This window comes from Triticum dicoccoides, chromosome 4A, assembly GCF_002162155.2.
Source record: "Triticum dicoccoides isolate Atlit2015 ecotype Zavitan chromosome 4A, WEW_v2.0, whole genome shotgun sequence".
Taxonomy (NCBI): Eukaryota; Viridiplantae; Streptophyta; class Magnoliopsida; order Poales; family Poaceae; genus Triticum; species Triticum dicoccoides.
Genome location: NC_041386.1, coordinates 2,505,273 through 2,527,948, shown reverse-complemented (window position 1 = coordinate 2,527,948; position 22,676 = coordinate 2,505,273). Strand labels below are relative to the sequence as shown.

Genomic DNA, 22,676 nt, shown 5'->3' with positions numbered 1-22,676 from the left:
CCAAACTCGATGGGGCCGAATCATTAAACTCGGTGGGACTGATTTAGTTCAAAATGTGAACGTTAGGATTCTCGGTGGGACCGACAAGTCAACTCGGTGGGACCGATGTCATTAGGGTTAGGGCATAACGTAATCTCGGTGAGACTGACTACACAAACTCGGTGAGACCGATTTTGGTAATAGCCAAACAGAGAGTTGGTCTGGCAAACTCGGTGGGACCGATTCACTCTTTCGGCTGGACTGAAACATTACAAAAAGGAAACAAAGAGTTTGCATTGCAATCTCAGTGGGACCGATCGCTCATCTCGATTAGACCGAAACGTTACGAAGGGAAACAGAGAGTTTGCAACCCCATCTCGGTGAGACCGAGATCCCTATCGGTGAGATCGAATTGATTAGGGTTTCTGACAGTGGCTATGTCAACTGAACTCGGTGGCTCCGGATGAGGAACTTCGGTGGGGCCGAGTTGTACTTTTTGGTTTAGGCCATATGTGGAAGTGAGAAAGTAGTGGAGGGTTTTGGAGCATACCACTAAGCATTTTGAGCAAGATTCTCATTAAGCAACACCTCATCCTTTCTTAATAGTATTGGATTTTCCTATAGACTCAATGTGATCTTGGATCACTAAAATAGAAAATGTAGAGTCTTGTGCTTTGAGCTTGAGCCAATCCTTTGTCCTCAGCATTTTGAAGGGTCCACTTTCTAATCCATGCCATGCCAAACATTGAGCTTTCCTGAAATATTTACCTTGGAATAGCATTAGCTCAATGAGCTATATGTTGTTAGGAATTACCAAAACCACCCAAGGATAGTTGCACTTTCAATCTCCCCCTTTTTGGTAATTGATGACAACATATAGATCAAAGCTTCGACAAATGATAAATGAGATTGAAAAAACATCGTCGCTTTGAGAAGTATGTGATAAGCAAGAGCTCCCCCTAAATTTGTGCATTATTTAATATTTGCTTTTGAATGAAAATGCACAGTCGATTAGGATCATGGGTTACTCTTCCATGTCACATACATCTTGGTGGAGTGCTCAAAATGATAGAGATTAAAGACATGCACTCATCACCAAGCAAAGTGAATGATCATAGTAGGATATGAAAGATAGCATTATCCAACAAGCATTAAGGGTAGCATATGATCAAACACTTGACCAAGCAAGTATCTCACAAGGACAGAAAATAGTATCACACAAGCACGCAATAAAGTTTCAAACCAAACCAAATAAGTGCAAAGAGAGATAAAAACCAACACTCTCTCTCGAAGCCTATGATCTATACATTTTTCTCCCCCTTTGGCAACAAGTTACCAAAAAGTTGAAAATACACAGTGCTAAACAACTCTCAGGCTTGATCTTCGGGGGGTGGAGTAGATAGGACTCCAACGACGAATGCTTCCGATGAACTAGTTGGAGCAGATGGAGTGGGTGCTGGAGGTGGCACTGGAGCTGTGGTTGCTGGTGCTGACACCGAAGCACGAGTATCTGTCACAAGCACTGCAGCAGACCATGGACCTCGTGGCACTCGCTTGAAAGCATCAGTAGTGGACTTGCCCTTCCTCTCCTCTGCTTCCTCCTGTAGCTGCTCAACTGCAGATTGGATCTTAGTTACCTTGGTATCTAGATCATAGAACTTTTGCTCAACAATCCTCTCCATGCTCTCCTGGTTCTTGGTCAGGGTGTCCAAGCCCTTCTCAATCCTCAGGGTGGATTGGATCAGATATCCAAGCTGGTCTTGCTTGGTCTTCAATAATACCTGAGATGCCTCCTCAATAGTTGGCATCTTTGCAGCCTTTTCTACCCTTGCCTTCTCTCTCTTCTCATGTGCTTGAGCTGAAGATGGTTCATTTTCATCCATCACCACAATGTTGTATTCAAATTCAGGATAGATGGGCAGGTACTCCTTGTCCAAAAGATATGTGTCTGTGCCCATTTTTGAGTTAATGAGCTCCTGATAGCATATGGATCAGACTGTCTCCATAGTCTCAATCTTGCATCCTTCCTAATTTTCATGTTTTCTGCAACTGGGTGAGCATCAGTGTGGTCAGGGATCTTTGGCTTCAGCTTCCTCAAAACAACAGAACCATCTTCCTCTTCTTCTTCAGCAGCTTGAGGCACTGGGGCCTTGTTCTTCTCCTCAGCGGGGATGTTCCTGGTGCTCCTCTTGGGTTTTGGCTTTGGAGCTAGAGCAGCTGTCTTGGGAGCAGTTTTGGGCTTAGATGGAGCATCCCCTGATCTTATTGCATCTCCCATGAGCTTTTGAGCTTTGGGTGCTGGTGCAGCATCCTCTTCCTCTTCATCATCATCTCTCATAATTGATTATCTGCCAAGCACTCTGGCAGTGGTCTTCTTAACCCTTTCCTTCCTTTTCTTGCCTTCTCCAACTGCCTCTTCAGATGGCTTGGAGGTTTCAGCAGTGGATGCTCTAGCTTTAGACATGGGAACTCTCTTTGCTGGTGCCTTCTTGTGCAACCCAGGCTTGACTGTAGCAGGTGAGCCATACTCTTTCTTCAGCACTTTCTTCTTTGAAGTGGCTTCATCTTCAACAACCACATAGTCTTCATCTTCAGAGTCAGAAGTCCTCTTCTTCCTCGTTCTGGTAGCAGCCTTTGGCAGATTGCTTGGAGTGCTCCTGTTGCCTTCCTCATAGCTGCTAGAGGGACTAGTGCCATCACTTAACTGAACCTGTTCCTCTGACTTGTTCTGGCTGTCACTTTGGTCAAACATCTTGCAAGTACACTGTCACCAGACCCTGTGAATAGGTTATAGATGAGGTAGAGTAGATGAGCATCACAAAGTACATGAGTTTTTGCAAAACAGATGACTTAAAAACTTAGTTTTAGTTCTTCACAGAAAGCATTTCGGATCTACCGATTTGTAAACTCGGTGACACCGAAGCAGCTTTTGGAACCTGAACTAGTGAACTCGGTCAGACCGAGTCACAGTTTGGTGGTACTGAGACTGCTAGAGTTTCACAGAGAATCAAACTCGGTCACACCGATTTGCAATTTTCAGTTGGACCGAAAATGCATGTGCTCTGGCCTAAGCCAAAATCGGTGAGACCGATTTCTACAACTCGGTCGGTCCGAGATGAATTCGGCGGAGACCTAACCCTAAATTTTCAAATCAAAACTAATCTATGGGACGTTTTTGCTGGACAGGATGATTTCAATCATGGCAAGAAACATGGCAAACCAATGTGCTAAGAATCGGAGTGAAGGATTAGCACAACGATCGAGTTCGTACGCTAGTTCGGTGACGAACTTGCTATGGCGGCAACGGCGGTGAAGATTTCCGTTGACGGTGGTGGAGACCAGCGGCGGGAGGTCGCTGGCGACGAGAGGATGATCCGAAGACTAGAGGAGGCAGAGCAGGTTACGCGCGGGCGAAGGGGTTCGGAGAAATTTCCAAAATTTAACCCTGCGGTATATATAACCTGACCCTGTCGGTGTGATTGAGTGGAACGACTCGGTGGCACCAAGATGCAAAACTGCAAGCAGTTACTGCAACTCGGTGTGACCGAAAAGTTCTAATCGGTTGCACCAAGATTGAAAACCCTAGATCAACTTGGTGACTCGGTAGGACCGAAAAGGATGAATCGGTCAGACCAAGATGCACAAAGAGGTTTTGGGGGTTTAAGTCTATGACGAATCGGGATCTCCGAGTGCTCCTCACACAGAGTGGTTCAAATCTGACTTGATCAAACTTTGTGATGTAGCATGAATAGAGTTTGAGATGAGAAAAGCATAGATAGCTAGAGGGTGTTCTTAGGCATGCTTGTCCATCCATTTGGCAAAAAGAGAAAGAGCCAAACAATCAAAGCAACAAACGGATGTCCTCGGATGAGTAAAATATGCAATCAACATGCTCACACAATAAAGTGGCAAATGAAATATGTGACAAAGCATGCACAAACATTCTAGCATCTATCAGGCAATTGGCGATGACTAGGTCATCTATATATGAGTATATTGGCTTAGGAGTCAAATGAGAACATTTGATCATAGGTCATACTCATCGTTTAAGCACAAGCGGGGTTACCACTTTTACATAAAGCATTATTGTGTTCACACCATTAGATTTGCTTTAGCTCATAGATTTGAGTAAAGCTCCCCCTAGATGTGATATTCCCCCTAAAGGGAATGAACTAACCTTGGGTTTTGTCGATGATGACTTCATGTAGGTGTTGAAGATGTAGATGCTCAATGTTGATGTAGATCATTTGGAGCAATCCTTTGGAGTGAGTTGCACTTTCAATACCTACACGGGTTACTCCCACAAGGAACAAACAAGGATATCCATAGACATAGAGTGACGTATGCACAAGATGATGTCCATGAAATCATTAAGTTACCTTGTCCCTTGTCTTACCAACAAGAGGGTTTGTGACTCCTTGAACTAGTCCAAGATATGGAAGTAGTTTGCACTCATCCTTGCCAGAATGATAAGAGTGAAGTATGTTGGCAGAGTCATCCTCGGGAACTCTCTAGTTCTTCTTCTTCCGGATCCACACCAACTTGATGGGAACCCTTGGAGTCATAATTGTACTTGATGAAGTGGAACTTGATGTAGTCTTGGGAATCCACTTGACCAAGGCCTTAGGTGCTTCTTCAAATGCATCAATTTCCTCTTGAAGCTTGTCCTTGCCTTTTTGCTTGTGGTCTTGTGGTGGAAGATCGTCTTGAGCTTGTGTTCGTTTGAAAGAAGTAGGATCATACTTCTCTTGTTGAGGAACAAACTTCGTCTTGGGGTATTGATCTTCTTCCCACTCAACCCCATTGGCATTGAACTTTCATTCAAAACCAACACCTTGATTCTTCCGGTGTCTTCCTTGCTTGCGCACAATTTCCTCAAATTGCTTACTTCCGGCAAGACTCTTGTAAAAGCCTTTCTCTATGATTCCCTTCAATAAGCTATTTTCTTGCTCAAGTGTAACTTGGCTAAGAGAATCATTAGTTGAATCAAGAGAACTACTAGAAGCAACAATATTGGATTTAGCATGATTATTGTTACTACTAGATGAAGAATCTTTCTTGCTCTTATTGTTAGATTTAACTTGTGGCATGTAAGTAGACAAGAATAAACGCTTGGCAATGTAAGAAGAACTTTTCTTGCGAAGATCATCATTGATTGCCTTTAAAAACTCATGCTCTTCCTCAAGGTTGAGCTTTTCAAAGCGTAGATTATCATGAGTCTTTAAGAGTTCTCGATGATTTTCCAAGGTAGTTTCATGAGCTAACTTAAGAGTGTTTAGTTCTTTAGTTAGACGCTCAATCTCCTTTTTATCATCATCATTCGTTTTATCTTGATTATAATGATTAATAGTATGCTCATCATAGTTTTCATCACTAGAGTTGTCAACAAGTAAATCATCATCTCTTAGCAAATCATCTTCATCACTATTGAAATCAACATACTCGGGGTGTGTTACCTTTGGACCTTTAGCCATGAAGCATCTCCCAATTCCTTCATTTGGTGAGTCAAATATGTTGTAGTAGTTGGTTGTCACAAGTGCTAGTCCGGCAACACCTTCATCTTGAGTATAATCGGAATCGAAGTGATAACTTCTTCCGGAGTGATCGTCGGAGTCAGAGCTGGATACTCATTCACCAACATGAGATTGATGTCTTCTTTTTGTGTAGCTCCTTGATGACTTTTCTTTTCTTTCCGAATCCTTGCTTCTACGAGAGTGTCTCCGTTCATAACGACCATCTCTACTCCTCCTTTCTCTTGGTAGTGATTCTTCTCTTCTACTCCTTCTTTTGGGAGAATCTTCTCTTCTTTTGTAGGGGGGCGTACACTCATTGGAGTAGTGTCCGGGTCTTCCACAATTATAGCAATTACGCTCACGACTAGAAGATCTTTTGTCATTGTAGGACCTTGACTTGGAGTTTCTTTCTTTGCTTCTATTCTTGTAGAACTTGTTGAAGTTCTTCACCATTAAGCTCAATTCTTCATTAAAGATTTGTTTCTCACTTGAAGATGTGGGAGTATCACATGAGGCTTTGTAAGCACCACTTGACTTGTTGTGAAGCTCCTCCTTATCCTTGAGTGACATCTCATGTGCAACAATTCTTCCAATGACTTCCGTTGGCTTGAGATCTTTGTAGTTGGGCATCATTTGGATCAATGTGCACACGGTATCATATTTTCCATCCAAGGCTCTTAGGATCTTCTTGATGATGAATTTGTCGGTCATCTCTTCACTTCCTAAGCCGGCAATCTCATTTGTGATGAGAGCAGGCCTAGAGTACATTTCAGCGACACCTTCACCATCCTTCATTTTGAACTTGTCAAGTTGACTTTGAAGCACATCCAATTTGGATTCTTTGACGGAGTCGGTACCTTCGTGCATATCAATCAAAGTATCCCAAATTTCCTTTGCATTCTCAAGACAGCTGATTTTGTTGAATTCTTCGGGGCACAATCCGTTGAAGAGAATATCACAAGCTTGAGCATTGTATTGTAGCATCTTCAACTCTTCCACGGTAGCTTCACGGTTCGGTTCTCTCCCATCAAAGAATTCACCTTGCAAGCCAACACACACAATAGCCCAAACGGCGGGGTTATGTCCAAGAATATGCATTTTCATCGTATGCTGCCAACTAGTAAAATTAGTATCATCAAAGTAAGGACCTCTATGGTGGTAACTTCCCTCGCTAGACGCCATACTCTCCTAGGTTGTGAAACCAAGGCTATGACTACCAAAAGCTATGGAAATCAAAGCAAATGGAGACCAAAACTCTGATACCACTTGTAGGATCAAAAGTATGTCTAGAGGGGGGTGATTAGACTACTTGACCAAATAAAAATCTAGCCTTTTCCCAATTTTAGTTCTTGGCAGATTTTAGCAGCTTAGCACAAACAAGTAATCAACCTACACATGCAATTCTAAGAGTATAGCAGTGGAATGTAAAACAATTGCATATGAAGGTAAAGGGATGAGTTTGAGGGAGCAAATGCAATGTTGACACGAAGATTTTTGGCGTGGTTTTGATAGGTGGTGCTATCGTACATCCACGTTGATGGAGACTTCAACCCACGAAGGGTAACGGTCGCACGAGTCCACGAAGGGCTCCACCCATGAAGGGTCCATGAAGAAGCAACCTTGTCTATCCCACCATGGCCGTCGACCACGAAGGACTTGCCTCACTAGGGTAGATCTTCACGAAGTAGGAGATCTCCTTGCCCTTACAAACTCCTTGGTTCAACTCCACAATCTTGTCGGAGGCTCCCAAGTGACACCTAGCCAATCTAGGAGACACCACTCTCCAAGAAGTAACAAATGGTGTGTTGATGATGAACTCCTTGCTCTTGTGCTTCAAATGATAGTCTCCCCAACACTCAACTCTCTCTCATATGATTGGATTTGGTAGGAAGAAGATTTGAGTGGAAAGCAACTTGGGGAAGGTTAGAGATCAAGATTTATGTGGTTGGAATGGAATATCTTGACCTCAACACAAGTGTAGGTGGTTCTCTCTCAGAAAATGTGTATTGAAAGTGTAGGCATATTCTAATGGCTCTCTTTACGAATGAAGAGTGGGTGGAGGGATATATATAGCCTCCACACAAAATCTAACCGTTACACACAAATCACCAAACTCGGTGGGACCGAATCATTAAACTCGGTGGGACCGATTTAGTTCAAAATGTGAACGTTAGGATTCTCGGTGGGACCGACAAGTCAACTCGGTGGGACCGATGTCATTAGGGTTAGGGCATAACGTAATCTCGGTGAGACCGACTTTGGTAATAGCCAAACAGAGAGTTGGTCTGGCAAACTCGGTGGGACCGATTCGCTCTTTCGGTTGGACCGGAACATTACGAAAAGGAAACAGAGAGTTTGCATTGCAATCTCGGTGGGACCAATCGCTCATCTCGGTTAGACCGAAACGTTACAAAGGGAAATGGAGAGTTTGCAACCCATCTCGGTGAGACCGAGATCCCTATCGGTGAGACCGAATTGATTAGGGTTTCTGGCAGTGGCTATGTCAACTGAACTCGGTGGCTCCAGATGAGAAACTTCGGTTGGGCCGAGTTGGACTTTTTGGTTTAGGACATATGTGGAAGTGAGAAAGTACTGGAGGGTTTTGGAGCATACCACTAAGCATTTTGAGCAAGATTCTCATTAAGCAACACATCATCCCTTCTTAATAGTATTGGCTTTTCCTATAGACTCAATGTGATCTTGGATCACTAAAATAGAAAATGTAGAGTCTTGTGCTTTGAGCTTGAGTCAATCCTTTGTCCTCGGTATTTTGAAGGGTCCACTTTCTAATCCATGACATGCCAAACATTGAGCTTTCCTGAAATATTTATCTTGGAATAGCATTAGCTCAATGAGCTATATGTTGTTAGGAATTACCAAAACCACCCAGGGATAGTTGCACTTTCACCACTACTCAAGCATAGTAGTGGAATGCTTTCGGCATGTTCCCAAAATTCTGGGGGGAGGGGGACAAGTTGTTTAAAGAAAAGTAGTAGTACCAAAGTAATGTTATACATAACAAAAGACAAACTACGCCGAAGCAATAGACTATATGAAGTAAACTAGTACGACTGAGATAGCGACGGAAGTAATCTAGCTAGAAGAATAACTAGGTAGCAGTAAATGTACTTAAGTCTAGCAAACATGCAGATGTCATTAAGTATAGTAAGCGTAAACACAAAGTGGAACATAATGATATGTAGAAGAATAGAGATAAACTCAACAAAGTTTTCAGAGAGAGGTAAGAGCAATTTCTTTAGAACCAGCAAAATGCATGATGTAAATTGGACGAACAAATAAGAACCCGGATGCCTGGTGAAGACAAACAATTTGATGACCTGGTTCAAGTTGACAACTCTACATATGGTTGGAGGGGCTAAGATTTAACCAGAAGACCATGCATGTCTTCAACCTATTTTCCTTGAGCTAAGATCACTCGAACATAGCCCAACCACTCATGGTAGATCTTCAAGGTGACCTCCAAGCCTTTACAGACTTGTTCTTCAGCTAGTCCACGGGCTGGAGGCTCTAAACGGATACATAACCGTCTGGAAGATGCACAATTTCCAAGAATAACAGGTCTTTGGTGAACTTAGAACAGATTCTTCAGTGACACTCAACCACTTGGGATTTTAAGGTTGTGGGTTTTTCCTCACTCAGAGTTCACTCGAATTCTTCAAGATAATGGGTGGCCGAGAGAACATGCATTGATTCTAATGGAGCAGCCAACCAACTTATGGTAGAGGATCGAGCTATTTATAGGCCCTGTTTGGTTCGGCTGTGGATTTCTAAAAGCAGCTGTGAAAAATCTATTATGGAAAAACAGCTGTGGAAAATCTGATGTGAAAAAGATGTAGGTCATTTGGCAAACCAGCTGATACAGCTTTTTCAGATTTTGGCCCGCAGAAGAATTAGATTTTGGAAAGCACGTCTTGGGCTGCTTCCTCTTTTGGTTCAGATTTTGGCAGCGGATTTCTGAAATCGGATTCTGCTGGATTCGCCCTTTGGTTCAGATTCTGCTGCGCGGCAGCGGAATCCGTCGATAAAAGCTGAACCAAACAGGGCCATAGTCGGTGGTCGCAACCCGAGGGCTGAAGTGACCATTGGAGGGAACGGGCATGTCAACGTGCTGGCGCAACGGTCAAAAATTAAAAATCTCAAATTCCTCACGTAGGAAAACCCAAATACATGCTTCCTGACTCCTCAGCGAAGAAATTAAACCTGGGTGTAATGAAGAATCACCTTCAACACGCAAGCTTGATGACTTTTGCCGAAAGGAGGTTTCCATGTCTTCAACTCTGGAGAAATAAATTCGACTTAGCAAAAATGAAGACACACTATCTTAGTAACACCTGGACCCCGCCTTAACAGTACGTTTTGCCTTATTGACTTAAAAAGGAATAAAATGAACAAGTAAAGAGTTAAGTCTTCACACTCCAATTCATGGTCTAATTCTTCAAAGGGTCCACACGTCTTCAATTTTCCCTTCACATTTTTAGGGATCATACACCATTGGTAAACCAAATCCCACTACAAAATGTGCTATTTTGTGACGAAAATCCTCTTAATGAAACAAAATGTTGCCTCAGATCATTTTTCGTGACGGAAACCGTCAGCAGTTGATTTCGTCGCAGGGCAACCCCCTTGGTAATTTTGGTAATGTTCCGGCCTGATTTTAGGCGATGCTTTTGGACGTCTCAATTCATTTCCATTTTTCGTGACAGGTTTAAGTGTTGCCTAAAATGATATAAGGGTTAGTTCTCGGCAACAAAAAAGATGTCCAAGGGGTTGAAATGCGTGATCTTGGATTTTGTTTGCCATGGCAAAGTTTTAGACATGTTAAAGTCACATTTGTTTTCCCTATGACTTAAGTTGCTCAAACTGAAATCTAGTGATTCCTTTTCGTACATGCTCACGTTGATTCTGTCAATACTGTGGTCTGACATTTCTATATTTTTTTAGTACTACCTCCATTCCATAATATAGTGTGCCCGCACTTCTCGAGATCCAAGTTTGACTCTAAATTTAACCAACGAGACCAATTGCGGCAGGGGCAAAAATTATATCGCTGAATTCATATAAAAAATACGAATTCAGTGGTATAATTTTCACTCCCGCCGCGGTCGGTCTTGTTGGTTAAATTTACGTTCAAACTTGAATCTGGGGAAACGCGGGCGCACTACATTGTGGAATTGAGGGAGTATTTAACAATTGTGTATCACGGTCATTTTCATAGGAAACAACTAACTTCCTTAACATACCATAATATAATGCATGCCACAGTTCACCAAAATCTCATGACAGAAGGATGGCTAGAAAGTAGTATTTTTTTTTGGAAACTGCATCTAAACGATGCATGCAGTCATCTTATTAAAAAATCTTAAAGTAGCACAAAGTCATAAAAAAATTAGAAAGTACTTAATTAGTGTACGCGTACAGCATAGCAACATGATATTCGATAGCACATCTATGAACGGACATCTTGTCTTTATAGTGCATAATTAGATATAGTACAACAAACATTTGATACATCAGCACGTGTTTGCCAATAGTAAAGGTCAACAAACATTTGGTAAATGGAATGCACGTACAGATGCCATTTTTTGAAAATTTTGATATTTTATTTGCATTTTGCTGGGTTCATATGAATTTTCAAAGTAATGGTCAAATGACTTTAACTAGACGAAAGGGCATTTGGGCGACCTAAAAAGCCTTTTGGGCAAAATTTGAGCACAACGGGTCACAGTTTCTTGCCACTGACTAGAGGCGCTCTTTTTTAAGCGAAAAAAGATCTCAAAGAACCCAGCTGAAGTGTACACGGAACATAGGTTCAGAACATAGTTCACTACGTACGCTGTATACCCCATGCCCCCTCCCTCATCACCCACAAAACTGTTGCACAGAATCAAAGCATCACTTAAACGACCTACGTGCTGGGTCCTGAATCCACTCGATAGCACTGCAACTTGCCGAGGAAGATGCGCTGTACTACATTTGATGGTTAGCATCCGCCGATTCAGCAATCCCGTGAGATATCTCACGGGGAAGCACAGTTTCTTGTCGATCGGCCTCTCGGGATCCAATCTGATCTCTGCGAGCGTTGCATGCATGCGCATGAAGAACCAAAACTGCATTATTAGGACGCTCTGGATCAGTATGGAAGGGTCCAAGGTATGCCCCAGCAGCTGGTACAGTGTGGAGAGTGAGAAGGTGGCGAGCTTCGTCTGCAATCTGCATCGCCATGAGCGGACAAGGCGCCCGTGACCTGCCTTCCTTTGGAGCTGGTAGATGGAGAGGCTAGGCCTGGCTGTGTTGATTGTGATAGATTAATCGACCCGTCCATGCATGGTTTATTAGTAGGGACGAGAAGACGGGCAATCTATAGTGGACGGCTTAACGACGAAAGCAAGCACACAATAGGATGATCCCTGGTTTCCTGATGAAGCGATGAGTCTGTCCGTAGCCGTGGAAGGATGCTTGTCATGCATGAATTAATGGATGGATGGATGATGTGCTTTTGCGTACACATATGCATGTGAGATGTTCTGCGTCTTTGTTAATAGTGCTGTATTGGTTCCCCGCAAAAAAAAAAAAAAAAAAAATAGTGCTGTATTGGCAGCTCAGGTGTCGATGTCAAAGTTAGTATTAAGTTGATCATTCTGCTTGTCGTAAGAGTTGAACTGAACCTACGGATTGTGGATGCGGTCGACTGGCCGGTAACTGTTTAGGATTGCAGTATGAAAAGCTGGCCGGTGAAAACATTTGTACACTTTGTAAGCTTTTGGCTGCTAGCTGGTGCACGTCGCGTACACGCTTTGTGTCGTACGTACGCACATCACATGCCAGGCCAATTCATGTGATCCTTGAGCATCATCCGATCGAATCACGTGCAGCTGATCGATCCAGTACAATAGTAGAGTAGCGCGAGCATTGTAGTGTGCCTTGTACTGTCGGCTCAGGGAATGAGCAGTGCGGCGAGTTGATCCGTTCTAATCTCAGCTGAGGAATATTTGATCGACGACAATGTGCAAGATAGTAAGTATATTATGTGCCCATTACAACATCTACAGCCGGGCGTCCTCGAACCCTCCTCAAACGACTTGGACGGGCGCCACGGTTACTGATTGGTCAAAAAGTCCAATTTAGATGAACCGGCTTTAAACGCCCGGCTGACGGGCATTCCTTATATAGGTAAAATATGGGACAGATATAGGGTGGCCTGGGCGTGATTGGACGCGTCCGCCATGTTGGACCCAGCTCATACTAGCTTACCCGACTCACATATATTCGTTGACATCCAATTCTCGAACCAAATCCTAGTCACTTCACTTCACTCCCTACCACTCCACTCTCTCAACCAAGCTCTCGTCCGGCAATCTCCGGCCTTCTTCAACATGACGGGCAGCGGATCCGAGTCCTACACCTTGAGATCCATTGATCCGGAGCTCGTTCCATGCGGCCTCTAGGAGGAGATGACCGTTCATCTTGCGCTCCGCCGTTTCTGGGAGGAGGCCGCCCAACGGCAGCACTCGGTACTCCTTTCGTCGGGAATCCATTGCATCCGCTCAAATGGCGCATGGATCCGACATGAGGTGTGTTGCCACTACATCACCAAAGGCGGTGCGATCTCTTTGGCGTCTGGACGCGGCGGCGGATGCGCAACCGCTTCGTTGGCGCGCTGAGGTGGAGGTGAACACATGGACGTCGTCCGACGCAAATATGGCGCTGCGTGCCCACTATGCAAGCCAGCGGGTGTGGGAGGCGACGACAGCCCTCGCGGCGGTGGACATTGTTGAGGTGGTGTCACATTCTTCAGCACCCCATATGATGCACGACCAGTCCGGGCGCCGCAACCGCGTCATGGTGGACGTCACCAGCTCCTTCCACGACGGATCCATCATCGATCTCACGTCCACCAGCGCTCCGGACTCCGACAAGAAAGAGTAGGACATGGGAGACGGCGGCGCCTTGAGTCTGCGAGCCGGTGTGTGTGTCACATGTCCTACTCTACCTCGCCGGCTATCGAAGCAACACTTCAAGGGCCGCAGCCAGCCGCCAGACATGACGAAGCAACACATACTGATTCCTTAATTGGGATTTCATGTTGCATGTAATAATATGGATTTAAGATTTGTTAATTAGAATGTCCGATTATAGAAGAAATTGTTTAAGACGGATCACTGTTTGCGGGTGTTTGAGAGGTCAAATTTGTTGTATGCAGCGCGAAGAGCAGCAGCAGAGTGACGATAACAAGATACACAGCCGATTCGATGGTAGCGCCGTGCCAGCTTGCTGCTAGGTGGTGGTCATTCGGCCGACGAGATGTGAATGTGACGAACCTTGTCCTCTTGTTGACCCGTGAGGACAAGCTGTCGAGATGTGAATGTCACGCTGTCTGCGAGTTCCATGAAACCCGCGGATTCTAGAATACGGTGGTCATTTTACTTCCTTGCGCTGTAGTAAATCCGGTCGCATAAATCATCAACTAGACTACGGAGTAGATATGTAGAAAAACTCATGCAATATACGCGGTGGATTCCAGATTACCAGGGTTTACCATAGGGGGGATGGCATGATATGCATAGTTAAAAAGTCAATTGAACACAGTTGGTAGCTAGCTTCATCCGAAAGTCTTTTTTTTACAAAATTCAACATTTTTTTTAGGTTTTGCTATTTATAGGGTATCCAAACTTTTTGTTGCGTAAGTCATTTTTTCTTCTTCTTCATAAGCGTGTGATATCTCATCAGAAAAGAAGCAACCCCATTATCTATCTTTAAAATATGACGAGGGTGCAGTTTCACTGGGGAGCAGCAATCTCACTACCTATCTTAGGGGTGTGGGGCGCAGGGGGTCGCCGGCGGGGCTTAGAGGAATGGCCGAGGCGTTGGCCAGCAATGGCAGTGAGAGGAGGTTGAGGGAATGGTGGAGCAAGGCGGTTCGCAGTAGTGCCCGCCGGCCACTGGTGGTGGAGGCCAGCTATTGGGGCTGGGCGGGCCGGGGGCGTGCGTGAGGAGGAAGAAGATGAATAGTATGTGGTATGTTTCAGGCCGTTGGATGAAGATCTGACGGTTCAAATGAGAACTGTCTGATGCAACACTTTTTTCAAGTGCACTCTCCCTTTTTTTAATTTTTTCATATATCTTTTTTAATAGTTTAATTTGAATTGTTTTTTTTTGTTTGTAGATTTTGGAATCCAACTAATATCAAAATTTCAACAGGGACGGAAATGAAAATGCAAGCAAGGCCCCAAAATGTACAAACAAAAAGGCCAAAACCCCTATATAAACCCACGCCACACTCCTCACTCCCTCGCAGTGACCGACACTCTCCTAGCTCAAGCTAAGCTCCGCAGCCATGGCGGCCACCAGGTTGCCTCTCCTCCTCCTCCTCCTCGCCGCCACCGTCGCTGCGGCGGCCGACCTCTCCGTCTACCACAACGTCCACCCTCATTCCGCCTCCCCGCTCGAGTCCATCATCGCGCTCGCCCGCGACGACGACGCGCGCCTCCTCTTCCTCTCCTCCAAGGCCGCCTCCGCCGGCGCCGCCTCGGCGCCCGTCGCCTCCGGCCAGACCCCGCCCTCCTACGTGGTGCGCGCCGGGCTCGGCTCGCCGGCCCAGCCCATGCTCCTGGCCCTCGACACCAGCGCCGACGCCACCTGGGCGCACTGCTCCCCGTGCGGCACCTGCCCCGCCAGCAGCCTCTTCGTCCCGGCCAACTCCTCCTCCTACGCGCCCCTCCCCTGCTCCTCGTCCATGTGCCCCATCCTCCAGGGCCAGCCCTGCCCGGACCGGGACCCCTTCGACAGCGCGGCGCCGCTGCCGTCGTGCGCCTTCTCCAAGCCCTTCGCCGACGCCTCCTTCCAGGCGGCGCTGGCCAGCGACTGGCTGCATCTGGGCAAGGACTCCATCCCCAACTACGCGTTCGGGTGCGTGGGCTCGGTGAGCGGGCCGACGTCGAACCTCCCGAAGCAGGGCCTCCTGGGCCTGGGCCGGGGCCCCATGGCCCTGCTGTCCCAGGTCGGGAACATGTACAACGGCGTCTTCTCCTACTGCCTCCCGAGCTACAAGTCGTACTACTTCTCCGGGTCGCTCCGGCTGGGCGCCGCCGGGCAGCCCCGGGCGGCGCGGTACACGCCGATGCTGAGGAACCCGCACCGGTCGTCGCTCTACTACGTGAACGTGACGGGGCTGAGCGTGGGGCGGTCCCCGGTGAAGGTGCCGGCGGGGTCGTTCGCGTTCGACCCCAGCACGGGCGCGGGCACGGTGGTGGACTCCGGCACGGTGATCACGCGGTGGACGGCGCCCGTGTACGCGGCGCTGCGGGAGGAGTTCCGGCGGCACGTGGCGGCGCCGAGCGGGTACACGTCGCTGGGCGCGTTCGACACGTGCTTCAACACGGACGAGGTGGCGGCCGGGGGCGCGCCGGCCGTGACGATCCACATGGACGGCGGCGTGGACCTGGCGCTGCCGATGGAGAACACGCTGATCCACAGCAGCGCCACGCCGCTGGCGTGCCTGGCCATGGCGGAGGCGCCGCAGAACGTGAACGCCGTCGTCAACGTCGTCGCCAACCTGCAGCAGCAGAACCTCCGGGTCGTCTTCGACGTCGCCAACTCGCGCGTCGGCTTCGCCCGGGAGTCATGCAACTAGTTCATGCATTTGGGTGTACGTACTACGTACTACGTGTGCGTGTGAATTTGCGGCTTAGTAATTTTCAGTGTGTGCGATAAGGAATGTGGCATCAAAGTTTGTCAGAACTAGAGAATTACTGTGCTGGTCGTCGTGACTATTTACTGGTGTGATGTGTGGTGCATTTAATTAAGGAACTTGTTTGTTTCGTTTGGCTGCTGCGCAAGGTGTACGTTCGAGACTTTCACGCTGCACATACGTACAAGTAGGGTTAATGCAAAAGCTGGCTCGTTTTGGAGTGTACTGACAGCCCGTGCTGCCAATCTGCACAGTGCCCAGACCAATGGGGCTTCCAATCAAAGCTCAAAAAAAAAAAAATTGAAGTTTGGACAATCGTGTTGCTCATGATGATATTGTCGAAATAGGACCGATGGTGGTTTAATAATGTTTTCACTATTAGTCCTTGCAGCTTCTTTATTACGTGCAGTCAAGACATGGAGTTTCTGCCACTTGACAAGAGTGGTAAGCTATGTCAAAAACATTGAAAAAAGGCACCAAGTTTCTACTTCAGAATGCATATGCACTCGGGTGAACAGTAAAAATAAAAAGAAGAGGTAAAAATAAAAAAAATCTTGATTTTTCATTTCTTTTAGCATGAGTGCAGTAGGGAAGGCTCTACCATCTCTCATTTCTATTTAAAAAAATTGATAATGTACATATGGAAGGGTCGTAGGGGAATGAGAATGAAAAAAATTACAAAGTGCCAGGCCAAGCTTGCATACCATCTTCAGAATGGGCTTTTCCCTGTTCATTACGACATTACCATTTGGAAATCCTCTTTGAAAGAATAGCAACACTAATCCATATCTCTCTGTTTGTTTTCAGATATGATAGCATTCATGTGCATCCAATGATAAGAGTTTCTCTGAAACAAATGCTTTCCATTCCATTTTGTCATTCAGTCATAATATCAAATATATTTAAATCTGTGTTCCACACCGTGACCATTGTCATCCCTTTTTATGAAAATAACATATAAAAAAGATGATGGATGAGATCCCCATTGGTACCTTCGTCCCAACGCACACAAGTAGTGTCATCAATGTGAAAATGTTTCTTGGAAAGCAAATCCCTGCTATTAAGTTTGTCCTAAATGGGTAACCAGAAAAGAATTTTTGTTTACACAAGCAACTGATTCCCATGTCCATCTGAAGGGAGCATCAATGTTTGGTGGTGGGGTGGGGTGGGGGTCGAGTTAATTCATAAAAAAAATGTTGGAGTATTTCAGTCCACTCCAGTTGAAAGTCCAAATGTCAGTGGTATAATTGAGATCGATGCCATTCATAATGCTAGCAAATTCATCACACCGTTGGAGGACGATGCCTGGCAATTGTAGATGGAACATATCGTATATGTCATTATCAGATATGGCTTTAATTAGCGGGAGATAATGTGATCTTTTTTTGTTTTTGCAAGTCAGTGAAGTTGAGGAAATCTTTCCTTCATGCTGTCATCATGCCAATTGTCATTTCATAATAGAATAAATGAACCATCATCAGGGCTACATGTTGTGATATTCTTAAAATCCTCAATAAGTTTACAACAATCTTTCCAGAAGAATCGATCAGTGTTGGAGGAAGCATTATGAGTAGTACCATTGTTGTAATAAGCTCTCCATACAAGATAGAACCCTACTTATAAAAAAAGGTTAACTCATGAATTTGTAAACTTTTTTCATAAGTAGGGTTCTATCTTGTTGTCTCGGGCCTTTGACACCAAGGCCGCATGCATTCTTGGGCAAGCAGTCATTATCCCATTTGTATGGACATTTGCCTTGCTTGTTAATATCTTTAGGGAAGAAATGTTCTGCCAAACTTTTTAACATGATCAGTGATAGTAAACGTCACTCTAACTGAACACAAAGAAGCTTCAAATGTACTAATCTTCTAGAGTATGTGGAAGCATACTGTGAAATACTGTGAAATACTCTGATCAGAATTTATTTCCTTGACTAGTGGAAGAATTTCAGATGTTCAAAGGCCAATGAAAGACAATCCTAGATTTACTTGTTTTTTCATTGTTAAGTCTTTCATCAATGTGCAAAAGTTTCATGATGAGAAAACAATCGTGATGTTTTGAGCAAAAGTAATAAAATTGATGTTACAAAAAAAATTGAAAGCATTTTGGAGCACTTTTTGGTTGTCACACGCATTCTATCAAGTGCGTGAAAATAAGTAGAAAACTAGTAAACGTGTTGCCAAAAACCCAGTAATTTTTATTTTTGCCTTCAGATTTTCGCTGTTCATATCAGTGCTGTCTTTTATATTTTATCATGGGTAAAATTGTATTTGTCACAACATAAAACATAGTGAAATTGCATTTTTACTATCAAAATGTCCATTAGAAACATGCACTCGTGTTGCTAGAGCATTCTCCATGTGTTTTCTTATTTTTTATTTTTTATTTTTTATTTGTTTCGACAGCAGCCGTAATTTCCGACGTTGTTTTTATATTTTCAGAGATTGTTCGGAAAATATATATTTTGGAGTGGAGGGAAATAATTCTTTTCAGGAGTTTATTTTAGCAAATTTTGAGGAGGTTGAAAATAAATGTATACTCCGTAAACTAAAAAGAGAGCAGGCCGGGCCCGAGGAGTGACGCAGATTACTTTCCTCTCTGCTCCTGGGCTGCCCTCCAGTGGGCCACTTGGGCTCTCCTCGTTTTATTCCTTCTTTGCATTCCCGTGCGAACGCTTGATTCTTAAGCACTCGTCCCCTCCTCTCCACACCCACCCAGAGGACAGAACCCCCAAAACCCTACGAGCAAGCCGCCGCCGCCGCCACCGCCTCCGTGTCCCCGGCTACGATCTCCGGCCACCCTCCCGCGCGCACCTCCGGCCATGGCTGAACCCGAGGTAGCGGCCGCCGCAGCCGCGGCCATGGAGACCGAGGCCCCGGAGGCGAACCCTAGCCTGAAGAGGGAGCGGGAGGAAGGGGACGACTCCGGCCCGGTGGCTGCGGCCGAGGAGGCGGAGGAGGCGCCGGCCAAGAAGGCGAAGGTGGAGGAAGAGGCGAAGAAGGCGGAGGATGTCGCCGGGAACGGGGAGGAAGAGGGGGCCAAGGGTGAGGAAGGGAAGCCCGTCAAGCTGGGGCCCAAGGAGTTCGCCACGGCCGTCGACATGTTCGACTACTTCTTCGCGCTGCTCCACTCGTGGTCGCCGAACCTCGAGTTCAACAAGGTGAGACCGTCAGCGTTAGGATTCAGCCAATCGCTTGTGCCATGGTGATGTTATTGGTGTTGCGCCTATATTGTGATTTGCTATGAGTATTGCGTTTGTAGTCCGGTCCACGGTAGTCACAAGCTGGTAGGTTGATTTGATTAGCTGGGGGAGTTCGTGGTGCCTGGGCCTGCGTTAGGCAAATCGTTTTTTACATCGATTTGTTCCAAGTAAACTAACTAATTGTACTCGACAAATGCACTGTGAAGGTTACAAATTTGCAGTTGGTCGAGGTTGAACGAACTGGTTGTAAGTTGGATCTAATATTATGCCATGCGTAGACCTCACAGCTTCCTGATTTGACCCTTTACCTGTTTAGAGGTCTAGTTATTTACTTTCTAATGCAATTATGTATCCTGAAATGTTAGTTTACTAGGGTGGTAGCAACCTATTGGTTTGATTTGATTAATTTCAGTGTTCTAGTATACTTGGATTAAGCAAGGTTGATCTTCTACTTCCATTTACCTGTGTTTATTATTACTCCCTCCGCCCAAAAAAGTGACGCAGATTTAGTACATAGTTAGTACAAAGTTGTACTAAATCAGCGACACTTATTTTGGGAGGGAGTGTGAATTATCATATATAGTGTTAGATTACACCTGCTAATTAAGGTCTTCTTTCTTTGACTGGGTTGTTTGGGTTTCCATATGACTTTTGTCATTCAGTGGTTTGTGGTTGTTTTTGGTGCATAAGTTGAATATTTTTTCATGGTGCTCTGCCCCAAGTGTGTGTAATAGTTTGTCTTTAGCGTTCATGGTCAGCGTTGATATCACAATCACAAGTTGATCTAGTCAAGACATTAACCTTCTCTTTCCATATGAGTTTTGTAATGAGTGTATATGTGGTTGTTTTTGGTGCATAAGTTGAATATTTTTTCATGGTGCTCTGCCTGAAGTGTATGTAAATAGTTTGTCTCTAGAGTTCATGGTTAGAGTTGATATCTCAATCACACTTAGATCCTGTCAAGACATGAAAACTCATTGGTTTTCTGGTTCCATACGAGGTTTGCTATTGGTTGGTTATCTCTTTTTTTCCGGTGCATCTTATTTGCCCTCCTCGCACAATGTTCTGTGTTCTGCTCCAAAATATTTTAGTCAGTTGAATTTAGTATTGCTGTCAATCAGGAGGATATATAGGCCATAAGCTGTGTTGTGTTGATCTGATCCTGCAGATTAAGGATTTGGCGTTAATATTGACTATGTAAAGTCATTGCGTGAATATTGTTAACATTCCTTCCAAGTTTGCAGTGCCTATGTGGTTATGCAATACTGGAGAGTGAACCTTTTGCTCTTTCTGCTGGGCATTGCTAGACTTATGAAAACTTGCGGTGCTTTGCTATGTAAACTTTATTACAGCTTAAGGATGGTATAAATGAAATAAATTTGACTTGTCTTCTATTGCGTTGGTGTAATCTTATTTAAATTTGATTTAGAAACTTTGAATTGGCTGGCCCAGATTGTGCTGCATATATTCATTTATCATATTGATATGTTGACCACTTCTTAGGATCATGTTACTTGATGCTTTTGATTTGCCTCTGGTGTATTGTATGCCCTTCAAGCTTTAGTTATTATCCAGATGAAAGTTTGTTATTGCATCTGGGCTGTGAAACAATGTAGGATTATGTTAGTTGATGCTTTTGAGTTGCCTCCAAGGTACTGTATGCCCTTCAAGCTTAGTTCTTATTATCCAGATGAAAGTTCGTTATTGGCATCTTCATTCGGACGCAGAGTGCTAACTTGAATATTACCTTTTACAGTACGAGCAGATGGTGTTGGAGGACCTGGTGAAGAAAGGCCACGCTGAGCCCGCCAAGAAGATTGGATCAGGCGTGGAAGCCTTTGAGATCCGCAACCACCCAGTGTGGCAGAGCCGCTGTTTCTTCATCCGCAGGGTTGATGGGTCCGCCGATGATTTCAGCTTCCGCAAGTGCGTCGACAACATACTCCCTCTCCCCGAGGACCTGAAGGCCGGCAACAAGAACTCAAATGGCAAGAAGGGTCACCACTTTAAGGGCAACGGTGGCAGAGGAGGAGGACGAGGCGGTGGCCGTGGTGGAGGTGGCTTCCGTGGCGGTCGCGGCCGGGGCAGGCGGGGCAACTAGGAACCAACAATATTCCCCACAATTTTGCGTGCCCAATGCCAACCCTTGCAGCTGAGGCATTTATCATGAGCTATGCGTGTTTGTTTGCCTGTCCTAGAGACCCATTATCCACCTATATGTACTACTGCGCGACTGATATATGATGATCCTTGGATGCTTTGCCATCATGTTGTTTCCGCTTTCTGTTATTCGGTTATCACTCGAGCTTGGCGTGAATTCAAGGAATATTCCCCGTGGCGCCCGGCCGGTGCTGGTCTTTTTACGACGGCGAGGTGATGATGATTCTCTGCGGGTGATCACCGGAATTGACCGCTGGGTGGCCGCTTTCTCCGGGAAGGGAAAAAGAATGGATGCTTTCTTGGCCACTTGTAGGCATATTTATCCGGCTATGCACTAGTGCTGTCTCTCCCTTTGTCTGCTGAATTGCCGGCTTGTTCAGCCACCACTAGGCTACGGGTCGGCCGAATGGCTGGCACTGCTGTTGCTGGATTCTTGGCGGCTCCATGGGAATTCCGCAGCCTTTGGCAACGGTGATTGTCAGTGAAACTCTGTGCGCATATAGGAAGAAGAAAATAATAATATGCCCGTGTAATATCCTATTCGAACCAGACGTAGCAACTGGGTTTGCTCGGTGACGTGCGTGCTTTAGGTAGGAAAAAAAGTTTGGATGCGCACGAACGGGGTGTGTCCGTGTGTGTGTGTGTGTGTGTGTGTGGATAAGATCATAAGATCCACATCGAGCTGCTGCGATTGGTCTTTCCTGCTGAAATCAGCGTGCGCCGCTGTCGCCGTCTGCCGGAGCCTTGGAAGCGTGACGGCGTCGCTAGCAAAATCGCTCCGGCAACCCAGTTTAGCTCGTCACCCTCCCCGTGTTCTTAGATACTGTGCGTGGCAAGGGCTATGCTTGACATGGAGAACAATAAGGGCATCTTTGATTCAAAGGGCTTCTATAGGATTTTTAAGGGATTGGAATCCTTATGAATTTTCTCTGTATTGGTCGTTTAATTCATAGGAATTTTTCCAAAAATTGACTTGCAAAACAGCCATTAAAATTTACTTTGATACCTGTAATCTGAGTTTGTGGCCTTGTATAAGGGAATGGAGGGATTCTAGCATCCACCCTTTCCCGCAAAAAAAAAGCATCCACCCTAACCTTTTGTACGAAATCCTTTA

At 45.4% G+C, this 22,676-nt stretch overlaps 2 protein-coding genes across 2 annotated transcripts; both read left to right on the top strand.

Annotated features, from left to right (window-relative positions):
• The first annotated feature begins 14,789 nt into the window (after positions 1-14,789).
• On the top strand, positions 14,790-16,334 carry LOC119284492 (aspartyl protease 25). Its single transcript, XM_037563608.1, has one exon. It carries the CDS (start codon positions 14,848-14,850, stop codon positions 16,141-16,143), a length of 1,296 nt encoding a protein of 431 aa, XP_037419505.1. The 5' UTR covers positions 14,790-14,847; the 3' UTR covers positions 16,144-16,334.
• Positions 16,335-18,897: 2,563 nt separating this feature from the next.
• On the top strand, positions 18,898-21,679 carry LOC119284491 (protein EMBRYO DEFECTIVE 514-like). The gene is made up of 2 exons (XM_037563607.1): positions 18,898-19,360; positions 21,159-21,679. Exons 1-2 carry the CDS (start codon positions 19,022-19,024, stop codon positions 21,501-21,503), a joined length of 684 nt encoding a protein of 227 aa, XP_037419504.1. The 5' UTR covers positions 18,898-19,021; the 3' UTR covers positions 21,504-21,679.
• Positions 21,680-22,676: the final 997 nt, after the last annotated feature.

Excerpts from the sequence above, each read along its gene's own strand:
- LOC119284492 (XM_037563608.1), top strand. The coding sequence starts at position 14,848 with ATGGCGGCCACCAGGTTGCCTCTCCTCCTCCTCCTCCTCGCCGCCACC.
- LOC119284491 (XM_037563607.1), top strand. The coding sequence starts at position 19,022 with ATGGCTGAACCCGAGGTAGCGGCCGCCGCAGCCGCGGCCATGGAGACC. Across the intron at positions 19,361-21,158 it reads CGAACCTCGAGTTCAACAAG|TACGAGCAGATGGTGTTGGA; the intron begins GTGAGACCGTCA and ends TACCTTTTACAG.